Below are 20,657 nucleotides of genomic sequence, written 5' to 3'. Positions count from 1 at the left end.
AGGAACCTTTCAGGAACCTCAGTCCTAAAGGACTAAAGGCTCCGTCCATGAAGCGTCCGACTTCGGCTCAGGTCACGACCTCACGGTTCGTGAGTTCAAACCCTGCGTCGGGCTCTGTGCTGACAGCTCGGAGCCTGGAGCTGCTTCCGAGTCTGTGTCTCCCTCTCTCTCTGCCCCTCCCTGGCTGTGCTCCCTCTCTCTGTCTCAAAACTAAATAAATGTTAACAAAAAGACACATAGAAACAACCTAAGTGTGTAAGAGCTGGCATGCGGTCAACTGTGCCAGGTGCCCCGGACTGCGATTGGGTCATTAAAGCGACTCTGCAGGGAAAGTCAGCGTCTGGAAACGTGTAGGTGAAGAAGCACCGCGCGAGAACAGCAAAGCACAGTCCGCGAGCCCCGAAGGTGAAGGTGAATGAACGCTCGAAGGTGAGGTCGACTCAGAACCGCTCCCGACAGAGACCCCAAGCCGTCCGGCCGGGCCGGGTGTGGCCCCGGGAGCTCGGAGTCCTTGCAGTTGGTGCTGGTGGACAGCAGGACGGGTGGTCAGGGAGATGCCCCCGCCCGTCTGCCTCAGGAGCAGCCAGGAAGCGGAGGGCAGGCTGCTCCGCGTCCCCCCCGACGGTGCATGCGGGGAAGGCGCGGGTACCTCGTTCTTCTCCCAGAGCGTCAGCTCCTTCTTCGACTGCTCCAGCTTCTGGGACCGGTCCACCACGAAGTAGATGAGGTAGATGCTTCCGGCGAGCGACAGAAGCACCAAGATGTTGGCAACAACCCTCAGGCACACCGTCACCGCCCTGCGGGGAGAGGCGGCGTGCGGGCGGCGCGCCCGGTTGGCACGGGACCCACCCCTCATCTCCCGAGGGACCACGGACTTATAAATCCGACTTATAAATCCACCCGCTGCCGTCTGGGGGACTTGAAACAAGTGTCGTGAATCTGACGCTGTGCGCAGATTCACGCGGTAGGTGCTTGGCTGTCTCTCCCCCGAGAATGTACGCTCTGAAATGGTCTGCTCTTCCTCACGGTTGTGCCCTCGGCTCCTGAAGCAGGCCCAGTGCGTGAAAACGCCTCCTAGCTCTTTTTTAGATGATGAACGAGGAAGTAAAGAGCAAGCAAGTGCCATGAGATGGAACGGGGTTTACTCTTTCCTTCCTAACTCTGGGGGCAAATTCACTGATTCCAACTGCTTGTATATATATTTTTAATGTTTATTTATTTTTGAGAAAGAGAGAGACACACAGAGAGAGAAGGGGAGGGGCAGAGAGAGGAGACACAGCATCCGAAGCAGCTCCAGGCTCTGAGCTGTCAGCACAGAGCCCGACACGGGGCTCGAACCCACGAACTGTAAGATCATGACCTGAGCTGAAGTCAGATGTTCAACCAACTGAGCCACCCCAGGCGTCCCCACCAACTTAACTTTAAGGCATCTTCTTCCAACTGTGCGGCCAGTCTTAGCCTGGGTTTCCGCACAAGCAGAGCCTCAGGCAAAGGCCTGTTTTTGCAAGCACTTTCTGGGACGTGACCCCAGGAGGTCTGTGCGGGACACGGGACGGGGCCGGTCGGGGCAGGAATGTGGTGCCCTTGGCCACAGTCGAGGCAACAGCAAGGCCTTCTGAGGCGCTTCTGAGCTGTATCTCAGGAGACACAGGGAAGCTTCTGGCATCAGTCTCGTCCCTACTGGTCAAGGGCGGCTCCCTGGGCATGGGCCCCCGGGGTGGCCCCCAGCCTCTCCGATTCCTGTGCGTGTGCTCGGTGGGGGCTTGGCGGGCGCCCACATTGCAGCCTCAGAGGGGTCCTGGGGCAGCGAGCAGTGGGTGCCAGTGAGGGGTGTCCCCCTCTCTCTCTGCCCCTCCCTCACTGGTGCTCTGTCTCTCTCTCTCTCTCAAAAATAAGTAAACATTAAAAACATAAAGTAGTCTTTGCTTAATTTAGAAAACTAGAAATCAGTGCTAAAAATACCTCTTTTATTATCTAAGTAGAAGAAGGCCGTCAGCTTTAGAGCTCTCACCCTGTGGCCTGATTTAAGGAGGGAGGAGCCGCTCCTAAGTACTGCTCCCAACGGTGTGTCACGTGACCAGAAGGTCAGATTTTACAAAGAAGACGGGCGCCTGGGTGCCTCAGTCGGTCACGCGCCCGAGTCTTGGTTTAAGCTCAGGTCATGACCTTGCAGTTTGTGAGTTTCAGTCCCGCATTGGGCTCCGTGCGGACAGTACAGAACCTGCTTGGGATTCTGTCTCCCCCACCTTCCCCTCCCCTGCTCTCTCTGTCTCTGTCAAAATAAATAAATAAAATTTTTTTAGAAAAAAAAGAAGGAAGAAGAGCTGCCTGACCGTGTGTGAAAACAAGATACAGATAGTTGGGTCATTTCTGGAGCAAATTAAAATAGCGGATCAGTGAATAAAGCGTGGGGCATCTCCATACGTACAGGTTTTTGCTTTTTTTCTTTTCCTGTTCTTCCAGGACGGCCTCCTTTAAAAAGAGACAAACTCGGATTAGAAGCATTTCTGTTAATCGTGAGTCTTTAGAACAATTCATGATAAGAAATGATTATTCAGTGTGTAACCTCTCTCTGAGATTTTGTTGACATCAGTGCTGTGTATAATAATAAACAGATAAAAATAGAGGGGCGCCTGGGTGGCTCAGTCGGTTAAGCATCTAACTTTGGCTCAGGTCACGGTCTAGCAGTTGGTGGGTTCAAGCCCTGCGTCCGGCTCTGTGCTGACAGCTCGGAGCCCGGAGCCTGCCTTGGATTCTGGGTCTCCCTGTCTCTCTGTTCTTCCCCCACTTGCGCTCTGTCTCTCTCTCAAAAATAGATGAACATTAAAAGAAAAAAAAATATATATAGAGAGAGATGGGGGCTTGGTGAGAGGAGCTGGAAGTTCCAACTCCGTTGGAAATAATGGAATTGCTCCGTTATTTAATAAGTGAAATGATCTAAATGGTTTTTCCCCAAAAGAGGCAGCACTGAGCCGCCGAGCTGCTCAGCAGCCCTGAGTCCTGCGAGCTTCTCACTGCATCACGAGCTAGCGCTAAAACTCACATCGCCAACACACGTGGATTCACTTATGCACAAGTCCCCTGCAGGATGCTTGCAATCCCTTATGCAAATTATCAAGAGTACAGCAACTGAAATTTTAGGGGGCGGAATTTTAAAATTAAAATAAAGCGTTTTCAATGTCTTGTCCTGCACTCGCTGCGGAGGGCGCCATCCGCAGAGGCCCAGCGGCTCCGCGGTCAAGGTCGGGGGAGCCCTGACGGCCCTCGGCCCCACCGCGCGGCCCACTCACCCTGATGCTGTTCACGATGGCGGCGGTTTTGCTCTCGGCGGCCTCGGGGTTTCCGATGAGGTAATCCCAGGCACAGAACACGCGCCAGCAGAACGTGTAGTTTTCGTTGGAGGCTCTGGCGAGGCTCGTGCGGGAGTTCTTGGCCATCCTGCGAGAGAGGAGGGGGGCTGGGCACGTGAGGCCAGAGTCAGGTGGGCCCCGGCCGCCCCTGCTGCTGGTCCCCACGGAGCCCCGCGGTGACCCGGCGAGCGGCCCCATCGGGTGCAGACAAGGGGGCACGAGCGGGTCCAGCGCCCCTGCTGTGCCCCACTCTGGTGGCAGGGAGGTCGCTGACGGCAGCTGTGCCCGGGCGCTGGGCAGTGTGACTGTGAAATCAAAGCCTCCTTCGAGCCGACTCAGTCTTCCTGCAGGACTGTCCACCGAGGGGGCATGACCCCACCTCAGGGAGCCTGTGGGGTGCCTCCTGCCCACGATACCCCTTAGATGCATCTGAAGGCAGGAGTCACCGTCCCTCGTCCCCCCGTCTCTGGTTCTAAGCTTTTGCCTGTCTTCTCCCTCCACAGCTCTTGCTCCTGAGTTTGCTCCCATCCTTCTCTGAAACTGTAACATCTAGCAAACAGCCTGTCTTCCAGGGGGTTCTGGAGAATCCTAGAAGCTCCTAGAAGCTGGAAAGCTCCTTGCCAAGTGGAGGCCCCAGGTCACTGTGCGCCTCCTCAGGCTTTTGTCTGTTTGATGGTAATGATGATGATGGTGATGGTGACGATGATGGTGATGATGGTGATGATGGTGATGGTGATGATGGTGATGATGATGGTGATGGTGATGGTGATGGTGATGATAGTGATGGTGATGATGGTGGTGATGGTGATGATGGTGGTGGTGATGATGGTGATGATGATGGTGATGATGATGGTGATGGTGATGGTGATGACGGTGGTGATGGTGGTGATGGTGATGATGGTGGTGGTGGTGATGGTGATGATGATGATGGTGATGATGGTGATGATGATGGTGATGGAGATGATGATGATGGTGGTGATGGTGGTGGTGGTGATGNAGATGATGATGGTGGTGGTGATGGTGGTGGTGGTGGTGGTGGTGATGGTGATGATGATGATGGTGATGAAGATGATGATGGTGGTGATGATGGTGATGATCTGTTTTTACCCCTAGCACTCGTACCTGCTCTTAGCTAAGATGCCTCTTGGGGCAGGTGATGAAGACACACAGGTGCACACAAGGCAGTTGGAAGTGCCAGGCGAGCCATGCGGGGCAGGGCCAGGCTCTCCCTGGACTACAGCCTGTCAGTCAGTCGGCTGTGTCTCCCTCCAGGGCAGAGGCGGGGGGGTGTGAAGCCTGCAGGCACCTAGCCGTCTTTGGAGCCAACCTGCCCATTTTACTAATGAGGCCCAGGCAGGGAAAGTGAGTGGCTGCAGGTGACACGTGCAAGACCCCTAACCCCCAGCCGCCCCGCCTTCCTCCCACGGCGCCTCCTCTTGGTGACGGACTGGAAGTGCAAACCGCGTCCAGACGCGGATGGGCCTGCCCCTCACCAAACTCGCAGCTCCGTCACAGGCCTACAAATAGCCAACGGAGGATGTTTCGCTTTCTGCAACCTCTGGTCACTTACAGCGTCCTGTTCCCATCTCTGTGACTGCAGTTACTAAGTTGCCTGAGATGACCTTACCTGGNGCCCTGGGGGGGGGGGGGCAGAAGAGAAGGGGTGGCGATCCCTACGGCTGCGAAGGCGCTGCGCCTCTGAGATCTCTGGGGGCTGGGTTTCTGCTTGATTCTTGCTGATGGAGGAGTAGTCCTGGGCGGAGACACTTGCTCTTTGTTTGCTCGGCCCGCCCGGGTGCTCTGTCTCTGGGCTGGAGGGGGCTTCTCCAGGTGGGTGTTTGAGGTCACAGGGTTTCTTTGATGGCACAGGAAGTAACCCATTTACTCATTTTGTCTGTCACCTCTTTCTGAACAGCCTAAGAACTAGGAAGCGCTTTTGTATTTTTTAAATGGTTGGAAAAGAATTAAAAGAAGAATATATTGTGACACTTAAGAATGATATGGAAGTCAAATTTCAATATCTGTAAATAGAATTCAACTGGGGGCGCCTGGGCGGCCCAGTCCATTAAGCTTCCGACTTTGGCTCAGGTCATGATCTCATGGTTCGTGGGTTCAAGCCCCGCGTCGGGCTCTGTGCTGACAGCTCGCAGCCTGGAGCTGCTTCGGATTCTGTGTCTCCCTCTCTCTGACACTCCCCTGCTCACGCTCTGTCTCTTTCTCTCTCTCACTCTCTCAAAAATAAATAAACATTAAAAAAATTTAAAAAATAGAATTTGACTGGAACACAGTCACACTGTTCACGTGCTGTCTGTGGCCACTTTCACACTATGGCAGATGGAGGGGTGTGACAGGGGCCACACGGCCTCACAAAGCCTGAGCTATTTACTAGCTGGCCCTTCACAGAAAGTTTGGGTGTCCTGCTTGAACACAAGGGTGATGAGGGCAGTCGCATTATGCAGCCGCTGTTACATCTCTTGTTTGTAACAACTGGCATTTGTATTCCCCTGGGACTAGTTCTTACCTCTGGAATGACGATAAAAGCGCCTGTCATAATCGTGAGCACAATATTAATTCCAAATAACCATCTCAAGAATATGAAGTAGGAGGCAACACCAGATCCAAAATGACCTAAAGAAAGACAAAAAGAGCAGTAAAAACAAAATAAACCAAACCAAACCAAAACAACCCCCCCAAACAGAAACCACACACAAAAAACCCAAAAAGCAAACAATATAAACAAGATAAACAATATAAAACCCTCACGGTGCCAAATTCTCCATGAGCAACGTTGCAGTTTGTGTACTGGGGGACAGACAAGAAGGCCAGTCAGCCAGTCAGGGTTCCCAGCCAAATAGTCATTTACGTGGGTCAAGATGCTCATTAGCATTTCCAGGTATAAGCACAGAAAAAAATCCCTAATTTCATAATTCCCCTAATGACATATTCATCTAAAATACTTCTCAAATACTTGTCAGATTTATAACATTTTAAGTATGTTCAGAAGAATTAGCATCTTTTGAAGGGTGCCTGTGGACTCAGTCAGTTGAGCATCCGACTCTTGATCTCAGCTCAGGTCATAATCCCAGGGCTGTGGAATCGATCCCGCATCTGGCTCCGCACGGGGTGTGAAGGCTGCTTCGGATTCTCTCTCTCTCCCCCTCTGGCCCTCTCCCCTGCTCATGCACTCTCTCTCTACAAAAGTAAAATTTAATAAGCCCAACTCTTTAAAAAAAAAAAAAAAGGATCAGCATTTTTAAAGAATTTGACATATATATTTTTCATTTGTTATAGTTTCGAGAATCTGCAGGATTTTCTTAGAATTCTTTTGTTTTAATTTCAAGATATACAGCAATTTGCTAGATGTTAACATTAGAGGAAACTGGGTGAAGGAATTACAGAAACTCTTTACAACTTTCCTATATATCTGCAGTTTCCTATATATTTTATTCTAAAAGAAAAGTGTATTCAAAACCAAATTTCTATTGAGAAGATAAGGGAGCACAGAAATTAGATAAAGATGTGTGTGATTTGTTCAATACTTGAAAAAATCCCTTGAATTTTTATTTCAAATTTAGTTTATGTTGGTCATAATAAACAGGAAAACACAAAACATCACAAAGAAAAAAAAAACATTACCTAGTCTAGGTCACTAAATTAAAATCACTATTAGAGTTTCCAGCAAACTTTTAATGTGATCCTTCATTATTATCCCACATGTATAGATTTTTCGTATAAAATTGGCATCTCTCTACAACATGCATCTTGAGCTATCAATGTTTTATAAGCATTTTCTCATGCAAAAAAAAAAAATACTCTTTCATAAAATAAACTGTATTGCTTCAGCAGCCGAATTTTCCGCAATTTGCTTGACCCAGCCCCACTACTGGCCATTTTGGAAGTTTCTGACTTTCCATGGGGTACGGGATTCACTGGCGTAAATGAGTCTGTCGTAAATAATTTCTGTCCAAGTTCGGGACACACTGAGGGAGGCTCTCTGGAGAAAGGGGGTGTGGGGGTCAGGGGCGGTCAGGGGAAAGAGCGAGGCAAGGATGTGGTCTCAGCTGGAGTGGCTTCGGCTGGTCCCACGGGACCCTGGAAGGCAAATTGCACAACACGGTGGGTTGGCTCCACTTTGCACGAAGTGCTGGACTTAGTNCATCAACACCCACCAGCCAAGTCAAGAAATGCGGGTGGGGCCCCGACTTTGTCGGCCTGTGCTGATTTTGTTGTGGCTCTTGTTTTCTCTGGTTATTAAGGGACGGAAGAGTTTTACCAAGGAGGAGATTTCTGTTACAAATTCTCACATCCCTCTGGAGATGCCGCGGAGATGCCGTCCCAACCAGCAGTCCCGCCCACTGCACACGCACGTGCTAAATTCCACCGAAATACTGAAAATGGACTTTTCTCCATCTGCCAACTTTCTGCTTTGTTGTCTGATGGATGTTCAGTTTCCTTTACAGGTGATTAAATGCAGCCCGATCTTCCCTGATGATTTCCTACTTCACCTTCACGATTGGATAGGCCTCTGTCCGGATACATTCTGAGACTGCATGCCCTATAGCTCGTCATTCTTCTGTGGCTTCTTATTTTATATCTAATAATTAATGGGACCTTGAAGCGGAGGCTCTAACTGTACTCTGTAAGAGTCCCATTCGCTGGTCCAGTATCCTCGGCAGTGCTTTGAGGGCGTGTGTTTACAGTGTATTTGAACGTTTGGTTGTGCAAGTTCATCTGCATTTCTGTTTAAAAAAGTTTTTATGTTGAGTCTTCTGGATGTTTTTCCTCCATATATATTTTACGATCATTTTGTTGAGTACAGAAAAAATTGCATTGAGATTTTTACTGGAATTGCTTTAAACTTGTTAAGTGATGTAACAAAAGTCCACACCTTCCAAATATGAAGTCAGCTAAGTCTCTCACAAGACTCTTGAACTATGCTGTGGTCCAATTTTACAGTTTCCTCCATTTCGGACTCACTGTTGAGTTTTTTCCTGGCATTGTGTGCTGTGTGTTATATGTGCATTTGTGTGTGTGTGTGTGTGTGTGTTGTGTGTACATGTTTGTGAATGTGGCTTATTTATTTTTTAGAATATGTTTTCTAAGTGGCTCCAATCACCCCCAATGAAATGCAGATTTCTGAGGTTTTGTTTGGCAATTGCTCACATCAGCCTCCTAACCTTGTGCAGTTTTTCACTTGATCTTCTGGGTCTGAGTCGGGTCCGAGTCTCGAATGACCTGTGAGCCGCAGCGAATGTGGGGCGGCTGTCGTCTGGGGAAGCGGTAGACAGATGCCTTCCATCTCCACCGTCCCGCGTGCAGTGCGAGGATGGGGACACTCAGCCCCTTCTCGGGCCACCCTGTCACTGGGCCGCTGCAACCACATCCGCCGCCCCCTCCCCCGAGCGCCCTCACTTACTCTCAATTTTCTTTATCCTCATTTCCCAGGGGATGAAGATGACCATGAAGTTACGGGCCATGCGCGCAAACTTCCGCCAGAGCTGAAAAGGAGGGAGCAGGGTTAGAGGGCTTCATATTTGTCAGGATGGAACGACATGGTGATGCTAAGGTCCCTGGCGGGGGAGGGGCTCCCAGACATGCCGTCCGATACCTCTAATCATGACGTCACTGGACTTGAGGCAATCCTGGGACCAAAGCAGCCCCTGTCGGCTCCGAGCTCTTGTCAGGGCTGCGGAACCTGCCTCGGGCCCTGAGCTGCGGCGTCCGTATTCAAGTGCAGGTGGTCCAGGGTCACAGGCTGCCTTATCCCTCCCGCTCCCACTCTGGGGCCTAAGAACAGTGGAAATCACTTGAGGAATGATGTCCACTCTGGGGCTGGCACCCAGGAGTCCACACGGCCAACAAACTGTCCTGGTGACCACAACTCCCCCAGCTTCGTTTGGGGATGAAGAATCTAGAATGTATCTTGAGCACCAGCCGCGCCCACTGTGTGCCTCCCGCCCGCACCTGTGCTGGCCGCCCGCCCTCTCTCCTGGCAGAGGCTGCCAGTGGGGGGATCCGCAAATTTGTCTTGTGTGTTTAAGACCCAAGTGCCAAAATTTTAAAATCCCCCCCCCCCCCCGCCCCACCTCTTCCTCCAAGGAGAATAAAGGACAGTGCGCTCTGACGCCGACTCTGCTCTCTCACGGGATTGGCAGGCCGTGCGTTAACACACAAACAATCTGGGCTTGTGTTGGAAGCAAATGATATCATTGCAGAAAGAAGGGCTCCAAATGCAATTACAGCGCTCCGAGCTCCGAGACAGTGCCCAGCCCTGATGCCGCCGCGCGGTCATGCCATTCGGGGTGTCTGCGAGGCCAGACGCGTGAAATGAAAATCTGTTCGGAATCTATCAGACATTGCAATTGTTGTCGGCCTTCTGTTCATGATCAAGACCAGCTCAAACCTGACCACGCCCGCGATGGCTCCACACAGATTCTCTGGAGAGAGAGGCAGACGCTTCTCTGTAAACTTCCCGGCAATCAATATTCTTGTACTGTTCTTCGTACCCCGCCTCGTGCTGCCCTTCTGTTTTCCCCGTGGCTTACGTCCTTTGACAACGAGGTGGAGACCAAAGCTTTTGCTCTTCTGCCCTCCCAGCAAGCAGAGGTAGGGCACTCACAGAGCCCTGGGCGAGGGTTTAGTGTTGGAAAGCATCTGGGTCTCTGGCCTCCGGAGTCCTGTGGGGTCAGAGGCGCTGGAGGACCTCAGACCTGGCTTCCAGCTCCAGTCCAATGGTTACCCTACCATGTGCTCCTGGGAAAGGTATTTTCTTTCTTTGGGACTCAGTTGCCTCATCTGTACAAGAAGCAGGAATCAATCAGTGGTATTCAGACCTACTCTTTCAATTTAAATTTTGGTTGAGTTTCGATGAGAATTTCAGTGCATGGAACAGACTAATGCAGAGCAATATTTGTAAATGGGAGACACAAAACCTCCTCCCCCTGCCTCTGGTGCTCATGTGACACAAGTCAGGGGCCCCGAACTCAGCTTCAAGGGCACCAGACCCCGGCGTTCATTCTGACGATCACAGTCTACACTAGCCTTCTAAAGGGGTTTCCTAGAGGTACATGTGATTAAAAAATGTGATTTGTTAATGACCAAGATTCCATAGGCATGGGAAAAAACACTGGATTCTCTGATGATTTGCACTAAATCTCCATGGAAAGCCATGAAACTCTGAAATGATTTGAGGCTTTAAGAGCAGAGCAAAAACAAAACAAAGCAAAACCAAGAGCCAGACTTGGAAGAAAAGGGTTTTAATTCTGGGCCTGGGTTACTGAGTTTGGTACGACTCAGGACTGAATAAGCTCATCCTTCCCTCTTTGGAAAGACTTGTAAGTACCCCTGCAATAAGTGTGCTCTAACAGCATGCATTGCAGTTTGTGAAAAATGTATTCATTGAGAGCATGTCCTGAGCACCCGTCTCTGCTTCTACCACCGTGGGTGCAAGTGGACAAGACACGTAAGATGTCAGCTGGCCCAGAGCTCGCATCCAGGTAGAGAGAGGGCAATAAACAAGGCAACACCACTGTGGACATGGTCCCTTAGCACCGGGGGAGAAAGCTCTTTTAAACAAAGGGGGCAGGAAAGGTCTATCTGCAGAGGTCAAACTGGAGCTGACACTGGAATAAAAAGAAATCAATATTTCAAAAAATAATAAATTGGTAGAGGAGCTCTCTAGAAGGGGAGGATGATACGCAATCTGCGAATTAGCACCTGCTGGCATTTTACAGCAGAGAATGGAAGAGGGGGAGGGGGCCCAGTAGGCAGGCAATGGCCCGGTCAGGTGGGTCATGGGAAGGGGTGAGATTTAACTCTGAGTGTAATGAATGCATATCTATCTATCTATCCATCCATCCATCCACCCATCCATCCATTTATCTCTCTCTCTCTGTGTTTAAATAAGGGACAGCAGGCACAGTCACTGTTTCCAGAGTGGCCCTTGCCCCTGCGTGGAGGGGAGTGGGTTACGGGGGGATGTGTGGGGGGGAAGCAGGACCTGCCAGGAGCCAATCAGCCACCTACCAGCACAGGCAGGTGCCAAATCATGCTGTGCAGGCTCCTGGGAAGGTGACCTCCCTTGTTGGTATCGCATGAAAAAACGATGGACGTAGAATATTAGAACCAGAAGGAATTTGAGAATCACACGTGCAAACCGAAGTCGGAGCAGGGAAGCAACGGCAGAGAGAACGGCGTGTCCTGCCTCCTGCGGCAACGGCTTCTTGGTCCTGTGGCCTCACCCGCTCGGACCTTGCTTTGCTTCTGTAAGAAACACGGACGCGTGCTGGTGCTAAAGGCAGGCTGCCTGTGAGAAGACTCAGGGGGAGACCCAGGAGAAGGATGCAGGTGGAGACCCAGGTGAAGGAGACGCAGGTGGAGACCCAGGTGAAGGAGACGCAGGTGGAGACCCAGGTGAAGGAGACGCAGGTGGAGACCCAGGTGAAGGAGACGCAGGTGGAGACCCAGGTGAAGGAGACGCAGGTGGAGACCCAGGTGAAGGAGACGCAGGTGGAGACCCAGGTGAAGGAGACGCAGGTGGAGACCCAGGTGGAGACCCAGGTGGATACCCAGGAGAAGGAGACGCAGGTGGAGACCCAGGTGAAGGAGACGCAGGTGGAGACGGAGGGGGCTCCACAGGATCACCTGTGTTCTGCCGCCGTGATTCCCAGGTCAGCACAGAGCGGCAGCCCCTGTGAGGGTGACCGGCTCTCAGAGCCAGGAGTCACGGAGAACGTACTATTTGGAAAACAGTCACACCCTCATCGGACGAACCAAGGGCTATGACCAGACGGCAGCAGGCTAGACGGCTTCCGTTCCTCTACGTGGCAGCAGGAGCAGAGGCTGGTCCTCAGTGGTTGGTATCAAAATTTCCAGTGTAAAAAATTATAGGGGCGCCTGGGTGACTCAGTTAAGCGGCCGACTCTTGATTTTGGTTCAGGCCGTGATCTCATGATTGTGAGTTCGAGCCCCACCTTGGGCTCTGTGCTGACAGCTCAGAGCCTGCTTTGGGATTCTCTCTCCCTCTCTGCCCCTCCCCCCCACAAATAAAAAAATAAATATAAAAAGTGGAGGAATGTTGTTCTGAACGGGGAGGGGAGAAACAAAGTGTGAAGTAGACAGGTGGAAAGGTGACTTGTCTCTGACACTTACTGCACCCCCAGAAGGCGGAAGTGGCCCAGTAGGGACATGACCCCAGGGCCTGGGACAGAGCGTGGCACATGGATTAGACTGAACTGGATTGAACCCCTTTCTGCAGGGCTGTGGCTCCTAGAAATGTGCCACTGAACCCCTTTGGGCAGTCCATCTGGGTGAGGCTGGAAATTCAGGTTCCCTTTCTCATCCTGGAAACCTTGAGTCTAATAAGTCAGCCCACTGTCGAATTATACCTTTAATCCTTACCGATGTTGCTGTGATAAAAGATGTAGTGCTTTACAGTCTTATGTGTGTTACAGGTTGTCTGACTAGGACCTTCTAGTATTTTCCAAGTGTCTTCCCAGAGCGCTGCATGCCGTCTGTTTAGGGAAAATGAGGGAGCTGGGCAACACATATGGTTAGTGTTAAGAAGTTAATTTTGTTTCATGTCTTTATTGCAGAAGCTCCATCATAGCGTGGCAGGCAGAAGCATTCAGGGGTAATCTGGGTCCGAGGAACAGATCAGCGTTTTCCGGCGTAGTCCGTGGAAAATAAGAAGGAAGCTAAGGCAGAGCCTTGAGGATCCTTTGAGACTTGATAATTTTTCAATTAAGTGAAATTTATGACCAGCTTTAAACTTCATTAAGAATTTTGTTTGTTTCACAGAACCTAAAAAGAGTGTATTTGTCAGCCCTAGTCTGCTAAAATATAACAAACTTTAAAAAAATCCAATATTGGCAAGGATATTATGAAAACAGTAAAACTTGTCATGTATGGCAAGATGAACTCTCAAGGGTTTTGGAAAATAGTTGGTTAATATTTAGCAAGAGCCGGGGCACCTGGAGGGCTCAGCGGTTGAGTGTCTAACTCTTGATTTTAACTCAGGTCATGATCACATGGTTTGTGAGTTCAAGCCCCGCACTGAGCCCTATGCTGTCAGTGAGGAGCCTGCTTGGTATTCTCTCTCTCCCTCTCTCTCTGTCCCTTCCCCGCTCACACACTCTTTTTTCTCTCTCAAAATAAATAAATAAAGTATAGGGAAAAAATACCTATCAAGAACCAAAAACAAGTTTTATTTTTTTCTACCATAATTATAGTACCGGCATTTATCCTAGGAAAGGAATTTTAAAAGGTAGAAAAAGCAACATGTGCAAAGATATTCTTTGCAGGATTGTTAATAATAATGAAAAATTACAGACAATTTAAATATTCACCAGGAGACAAATAACTAATTAGGTTAATGTACTTATCTGTCACGGGAAACAAACAATATGTGTAAAAAGTTCATAGCAACACAGGAAAATCCTTGTGTTATGGGTTTAAGAGAAAATAGAAACAAGACAACAATGTTTGCATATTGTGATCACTCTGTGTGAAAATTATAGATCCAGGGACCGAAATGTGAGATTTTTAAAAAGATACTATATAAGAGGAAGATTTTTTTTCCTTGTCTTCTAAACATTCATGGAAACAACTGCAATTTCTCTCTAAACAGATCATTTCAATGATATACTAAGGTTTAGCTTTAAGGGGCTGCATGGGAAAAATAACAAAAAAGAAACTTAGCACTGAGTTATAAAATAAGCGTCGGGATAGATCTATAGCGATTCCATTACAAGACACGCCGTAAATAAAATGCACACGTGTGGGCGTATGGGCGAGAGTAAGTAGGAAAGATGCTAGATCATTCTCTCAAGGGAAGATATCCTTTCTGGGATCAGTTAGGCTTACCCAGGGTCATGTACAAATGGCAAGTGATGGTCAGGGACCGAAGTCAAGTTCTGGAACATGCAGACCCCCAGGCCCCCGCATCGCTCTACCGCTGTGGCTGCACACAGCCTGTGTGTGATGGCAAGCACTGTGTCGCTCTCACCTCTGCACCCGCCGCCTGGTAGCCTCGGGTCCTGGTCAGCCTCCCTTCGAACTTCAGCACAATCTCCTTCGCTCGCCTGAGAGAAGAGAAACGTGACAGTGAGCACAGTTTTAGCACAGCTGGAATGTTGGCAAAATGTGTGAACCTGTGACAGCAGCAGGTGACAAACGTGAGGAACAAGGCACCGTGGCAAGGAGCCGGCTCTGAGAATGTGCAAACCGTTCGTTTCCTGACCTCCAGCAGCCAGAAGGCTCCCTTAACAAATATTTTCTGGAAACNAGCACTGGGTGTTCTATGGAAACCAACTTGACAATAAACTATTAAAAAAGTAAAATAAAATAAAAATTAAAAAATTTAAAAAAACAAATATTTTCTGGAAAAAGAAAACAACATTTAAAAGGATAAATTCACAGAAAATGATGCATTAACACCCACACGAGTTGCAACTGAATTTCTTTTTTTTAACCATTAAAAAAAATTATTTTGAGAGAGAGCGCATGAGCAGGGGAGGGGCAGAGAGAGAGAGGGAGAGAGAGAATCTCAAGCAGGCTCCCAACTGTCAGTTCAGAGCCCGACATAGGGCTCAAACTCAGGAACCGCAAATCGTGACCGGAGCCAAAATCATGAGTCGGACACTTAACAGGCTGAACCCCCAGATGCCCAGCAGCTGAGTTTCTTACAGCCCTTCCCTGATTCCGGTTGTCGGCTGGGAGTCCGGGGCGTCGGAAGTCCTGGGAGCGGCACTGACCTCTCGGCCCCTGCACTTGACCTTGGCAGCCTCTCTCTGGAACTGCAGGTCAGACCTAGCTGCGATAAAAGGGTGGTGTCTGGTGAGCACTGCGTCTCCGCAGCCACAAACTAACTACAGACACACCCCGACCGGTTTGGGGGTCTCCATCTACACCATTAATCCTGGAGGTGGACTGAGTACCCTGGGATGATGGTCAAGTCCACACCTAAATGAACAGCAGGATTAGACAATCCACACTGGCACTACCGGGGCAGACAGGAGTCAAGGGCTCTTGGAGATGAGGGTCACCTTCAAGGCCACCTCATCTGACATTGGCTGATGAGACCCTCATTATGGTCAGGCCCCTCCCCTTGATTGTGTTCGGTGCCCAGAGCCCCCCGATCGTTAGTCTGCCCGCTCGCTGTTGGGGCGTCTTGCATGTGCCTCTCGATAGCCTTGGAGCGGCGCCCCCTGGCCCTGAGCCCCTCCCTGAGGCACACCAGGACCTAGCTGACTCCCTTTTCCACCGAGCGGACGTGACCTAATCGCAGTGTTTGCTGGGTTTCAGAGCTCCGTGCCGTCATTCTGATCACCCCAGCATCCCGGCCCCGCTAGCCCATGCCCTGGCTTCATTCCGGTCGGAACCAGAAATGCAGGCAAGGGTGAGGGGTCATGCCCTACCCTGGAGAGCATCTAAAAGATGCCTGTACAAGTGACATGATTGATTTCATTTAATTACTTTTTGTTTTCTTCCTGCAGACATTTTCTGCACGCTTCCTTCGGTCGAGCAGAGTGGGACCCACAGCACATGCTACAGAGTTGGCCTGGAAGGCGCCCCCTCTCTCATCGCCTGCGAGAGCCCTAAAGCCACAGTAACGGAGGGTCGGGGGCACGCACTCAAGAACCCGAGCTGGCCTCGTTGGGGCCCTGACCACCGGCTTCCCCGTGAGGGAAACAGACCCGTGCTCTGTCCACCCCGAGAGGATGCTGTTGCTGCAGACCCAGCCGGGGCTCCCTGCTCTTCTCCGTGTCCGCCTCGCTCCCTGGGCCCCCCCCGCCGTCAGGCTCCAGTGGCCTCTGTGCTTTCTAGACGCCTCAGCGGGTCCAATTAGTGAGGCGTTCATTGCTCTGGTAGCTTCTCAAGGTGACGAGGGAGGAGATGTGTGGGACCGGGGATGATCAGTGGGGGTGCTCCGGGGACCGGCTCGTGCCCAGGCAGCGCCGTGTGACCCCGTAGGGCCCTACTGGGTGGCTGGCCACGCATCAAGGCAGAGGGCCTGGATTCTGCCCTTTGGTTCAGGAAGTATATTGACAGAAAAGTTATCGTTTGCTGCACTCTGGCCGAAGGTAAAAATGGCTTAGGCTCTAGGTAATTAGTGATTACTACTTACTCCTACTAACCATCAATCATCAATCCTTAACAGCATTTCTGTCCGATTTTTAAAAATTCTGTTACACATTTCTCTCTCTGCCCCTCTCCACTCACTCTCTCAAAATAAATAAATAAACTTAAAAAGGGGGGTAAGGGGCGCCTGGGTGACTCAGTTCGTTGTGTCCAATTCTCGATTTCAGGTCAGGTTGTGATTTCACAGTTTCTGAATTTGAGCCCCACCTCAGGTTCTGTGCTGATAGTATGGAGCCTGCTTGGGATTNTCCCCTCCGCCCCCCCCCCCCCCCACCACACTCACTCACTCTTTCTCTCTCTCTCTGTCTCAAAATAAAAGAATAAATAAACTCAAAAGGTTGTGATACAACACATGACTTTTTCTTTTACCTTCCTTCCTTTCTTCCCTCTCTCTTTTCTCCCTCCCTCCCTTCCTTCCTTCCTTCCTTCCTTCCTTCCTTCCTTCCTTCCTTCCTCTCTCTCTCTCTCTCTCTCTTTCTTTCTTTCTTTCTACTTTTGGATAAATCACTCCAATGACTCCTTTGGAAGAGTTGCTATGTCTCAGTAGAACATTGGAACTGGGGTCAGAGAGCCTGGGTTTAAAGCTCAGCTCCGGCCCTCAGAAGCTGTGTGTCCCAGGGTAAGTACTTGACATCTCTGAGTGTCAGTCTTCTATCTGAAAATGCCATCCTCACTCAAAGAAGCAGAAGTGGTGAGAGCATAACAGACTAGAGGATTAACCAGAAACCACTGAGACTGGAAACCGAAGGAGACCTTGGCCACCTGCCTCAGCCCCCCGACGGCCAGCTGCATCTTGGGCCAGACGGGAAGAACGTGCCTGTGGTGAAATCTAGTGACGGCATGATGTGACGGGAGAGAAATGCAAAGCCTAATAGTGGTAGACGCGGGGAGGAAGGGCTCTGTGCTTGGCATCTGGAAAGGGGCACAGAGAAGTTTCTAATCCTGTCCACGCAGGGTCCCTGCTGATCAGGGCTACTGTCTGTTTCAGGGAAGGTCCACTTGACAGGTCCGGGGCGCTCATTAAGGCCATTCAATTAACCCCCTCTGCTGTGTTCCCGACATCAGCATCATCCATCAGTCCTCACTGGCCGGGCGTGACCACCAGGGGCCAGAGACGTTGCAAATCGCTCACATGGTTGACCTTGTTTAACCCCGTAACAGCGATGAGCGGATGTCAAGCTTCAGTATGTGAAGGAAGCTGCCCGAATGCGTGTTAGAAATCCTGAGCCCCTCCCACTGTGGTCGGGTCCCCTCCTTGAGGAAAAAATAACTTCCAGGCACCCTGGCTATCTGCGTCCGTGACAATACCCACCACGACCTTGTAACATGAGGCCACTTAATCAGACGGCACGTTTGCGTGTTACCATGCATGGGAGACACACAAGTAGAAAATAGATAAAAAACCACACCACATGGCATTTGGGACTCAGTTTTTCGGGTACGAACCCAACTGAGCAGTGCCGGCAGGAGTAAAATTGCTTCCTGGAAAGAAAAGCCCTGGTGTCACGACTCTGTGCGAGAATCCGGCTCCACCGTAATTTCTGGCTCAACAGGCCTACAGGCAACCAGGGGTTGTGAATCCTTAACAAACACCTTGCTTGCTTAGTGGTGCACAGTTTTTGGAAGCAAGAGGCAGGCACTATTCTCCACCATCATGTCAACTTGAAAGAAAGGACAGCGATAGAGAAATTAAGAGAAGTACGCGGTATCGCACGGCTGACGGTCGGTGGGGGTGGTATTCAGATTCGGGCAAAGCGTCCTCAACTCTTTAGCTGTTCATTATGATCTAAACAGACTCTTTGATGGAACTCTGAGTATCATAGTATCTGGTTCCCCCAGTGGGAGTAACGACCAAGCAGGTGAAATTAATGTCTATTTTCATTCCTGCTTATAGACTTGTCTCCGCCAAGTCTGGCTATTTTTTTCACCTCTAGACACGATGCTAAGATCTAGCACTGGAAAGGGAGGTAGAGAACCACAAACTCTCCACCAGCACACGTGTACACACACACACACACACACACACACACCCAGAAACTGGCCACCTGGAGGTGCCCATGACTTCCCGGAGTCAGATCTGGAACCTCGGACCATCACTGTCGCGTGGGTCTGATCGCTCATTCCCTTGGGCAGCACCGGGCGGCTTCGTGGAAAACACACTCACGATAATCGGTAATGACAAGGGAACCCCTTACCTCAGAGCCCCCAGCTTCTGCCTCATGGTCCAGGGCCTGCAGCGGATATTTGCCATGAGATCCTTCTGGAACTGAATATTCTGGAAGATTTGTTCTGGATCATTGCTGTCCCCTGTTTCATCAGCATTAAAGCTGTCATCCAACTTGCTGAATGGATCAGGACATTAAGGAGGAAATCTGATTAGGAGAATTGCTTCCAGCAAAGATCTTGCCCGGGGCACGTCCAGCTTCTTGCTGACCCAGGGTCACCCGTATGAAGTTTCTACGTGTGGAGGGAGAGGGACCCAGGGGGGCAGCGAGAGAATGTGGCAATCTTGGCAGCCCCTGAAATGCATGCATTGGAGTCTGTGGCTTCGGTGGCTCAGTAAAAGAAAATGGTTTCTCAGTGTGAAATATATTATCAGAAGACATCACACCAAGAGACAGGAGGGCGCTTATTCCTGAATAGAAGCATCTATTCGCATCTATTCCCGAATAGAAGCATCCTTGTCGGCAAAACAATTTCTATTTCAGGCTGATCGAAATAATCAGCTAATTTTAAAGGTGGGGCTCCTCCTTGTCCCTCAACTCTGGAGGTAAAATAAAGAAAAACCCAGCATTGTGATCAGAGACCTTCCCTGCGTTCCTGCCTCTGATCTTTAAAACTGAGAGGCAGGGCAGGCAACAATTTATTCAACCAAGCATTTAGCCGAGCAGATTTACGTGGGCCAGTCTTTCAGGGAAATGGCGACTTTGGAGGAGAACAATTTTTCAACATGTAGCAACATTGATTCTCGGTCACGGTTACGATGCTAAATCCGACGTGACTTTTCGGGAGGTGCTATGAGTATCCTGCTATAGCTCTTTGATCAAAGATGCACTTAAAAGTAAAGAGAAAATAATTCCTTTGCTTTTCTCGAATTCAGATGGTTTTGACCCACTCATAGGAGAATTTTCTTCGATTTCTCCAACTGGTGGAGGTTTTACTATAACTTTATGAATATTTAACAAACTGATGGAGGTTTTAATATACGTTTAAATATTTAACAGATTCAAACGGCACTCCCCACTTCTCCCTGGCCCAAAGCCTCTCCCAACAGACACCTTATTTATTATGACGGATGTATTATCCGCTCTCTTTTGACACCGCAGATTGAGTAAACAGACAGAAAGCAGAGGACACACGCCTGTGGGTTCAGCCAGGTCGGGGTACGTCAGGTTCGGGGGCCCCGCTCAACGAGCAGGTACAGTCACCCCGCTCTGGGCACAGCGTCGAAATCGCTGACCCGGTTGTACAGAAGCCCCGAGGAAGGAGTTTGTGATTTCATTCGGAAGGAGGGGGGGCGGAGCGGGGTGTCTGTCATCTGGCCGGGGCAGGCGAGGCTCGGGCGACCAGGGCTTCCCTTCCTCAGCGCACCTGCCTCCTCCTCCCTGCGGGCGGGGGCCCCACTCACCTGAGCAGCAGGGACTCCTGGTAAGGGCAGTGCTGGCCGGTGTTTCTCCGGCTGCTTCTGTAGCGCTGGGGTGCCCTGGGGGGCTGCATGGGGGCCGGCAGCGTCCCAGGGAGGTGGGGGGTCTGTTGCACGGAGGTCTCCGAACGGAGCCCCTCGCTGCCCTGAGTCCTGGCTCCCGGCAGCAGGACTGTGAGTGTGCAGCTGGCACTCGGCGGGGAGGCCAGCTGTGCGGGCGTGATGCGCCGATTGGCTGCGGTCTGGGCAGAGGGAGGGGGGAGGCTGGGCCAGGCTGAACCAGGGATGGCTAGGTGCCCCCCCGCCCGCAGTCCCATCTGTGACCCCTCGTGCCCACTGGGCGCGGCAGCTTGCCGAGCGCGTTAGCTCTGTTCCAGTGACTGGTGGTGACAAAATATTGAGGGAGAAGGCGAGGCATGCATGGCTTAGTGCTTTTCGTTTTTACCTCTCAAGAAAGAGGCCCAGAGGGGCACCTGGGCGGCTCAGTCGGTTGAGCATCCGACTTCGGCTCAGGTCGTGATCTC

At 50.7% G+C, this 20,657-nt stretch overlaps 1 protein-coding gene across 1 annotated transcript in view; it reads right to left on the bottom strand.

Annotated features, from left to right (window-relative positions):
* TMC3 (transmembrane channel like 3) overlaps positions 1-20,207 on the bottom strand; it is a 34,232-nt gene extending 14,025 nt beyond the window's left edge. Inside the window, exons 1-10 of the mRNA XM_077774282.1 lie at positions 20,119-20,207; positions 18,686-18,832; positions 14,356-14,431; positions 8,767-8,848; positions 5,872-5,978; positions 4,978-4,985; positions 4,844-4,867; positions 3,291-3,702; positions 2,429-2,472; positions 650-797 (exon numbers count right to left, since the gene is read on the bottom strand). Coding sequence (XP_077630408.1) covers positions 650-797; positions 2,429-2,472; positions 3,291-3,702; positions 4,844-4,867; positions 4,978-4,985; positions 5,872-5,978; positions 8,767-8,848; positions 14,356-14,431; positions 18,686-18,832; positions 20,119-20,207 — 1,137 coding nt within the window. The remainder of the gene's footprint in view (positions 1-649; positions 798-2,428; positions 2,473-3,290; positions 3,703-4,843; positions 4,868-4,977; positions 4,986-5,871; positions 5,979-8,766; positions 8,849-14,355; positions 14,432-18,685; positions 18,833-20,118) is intronic.
* Positions 20,208-20,657: the final 450 nt, after the last annotated feature.

Source organism: Crocuta crocuta, unplaced genomic scaffold (assembly GCF_008692635.1).
Source record: "Crocuta crocuta isolate KB4526 unplaced genomic scaffold, BGI_CrCroc_1.0 scaffold7, whole genome shotgun sequence".
In the NCBI taxonomy this organism is placed as follows: domain Eukaryota; kingdom Metazoa; phylum Chordata; class Mammalia; order Carnivora; family Hyaenidae; genus Crocuta; species Crocuta crocuta.
The sequence above is the reverse complement of the archived record's forward strand: the minus strand, read 5'-3'. Positions and strand labels throughout refer to the sequence as shown.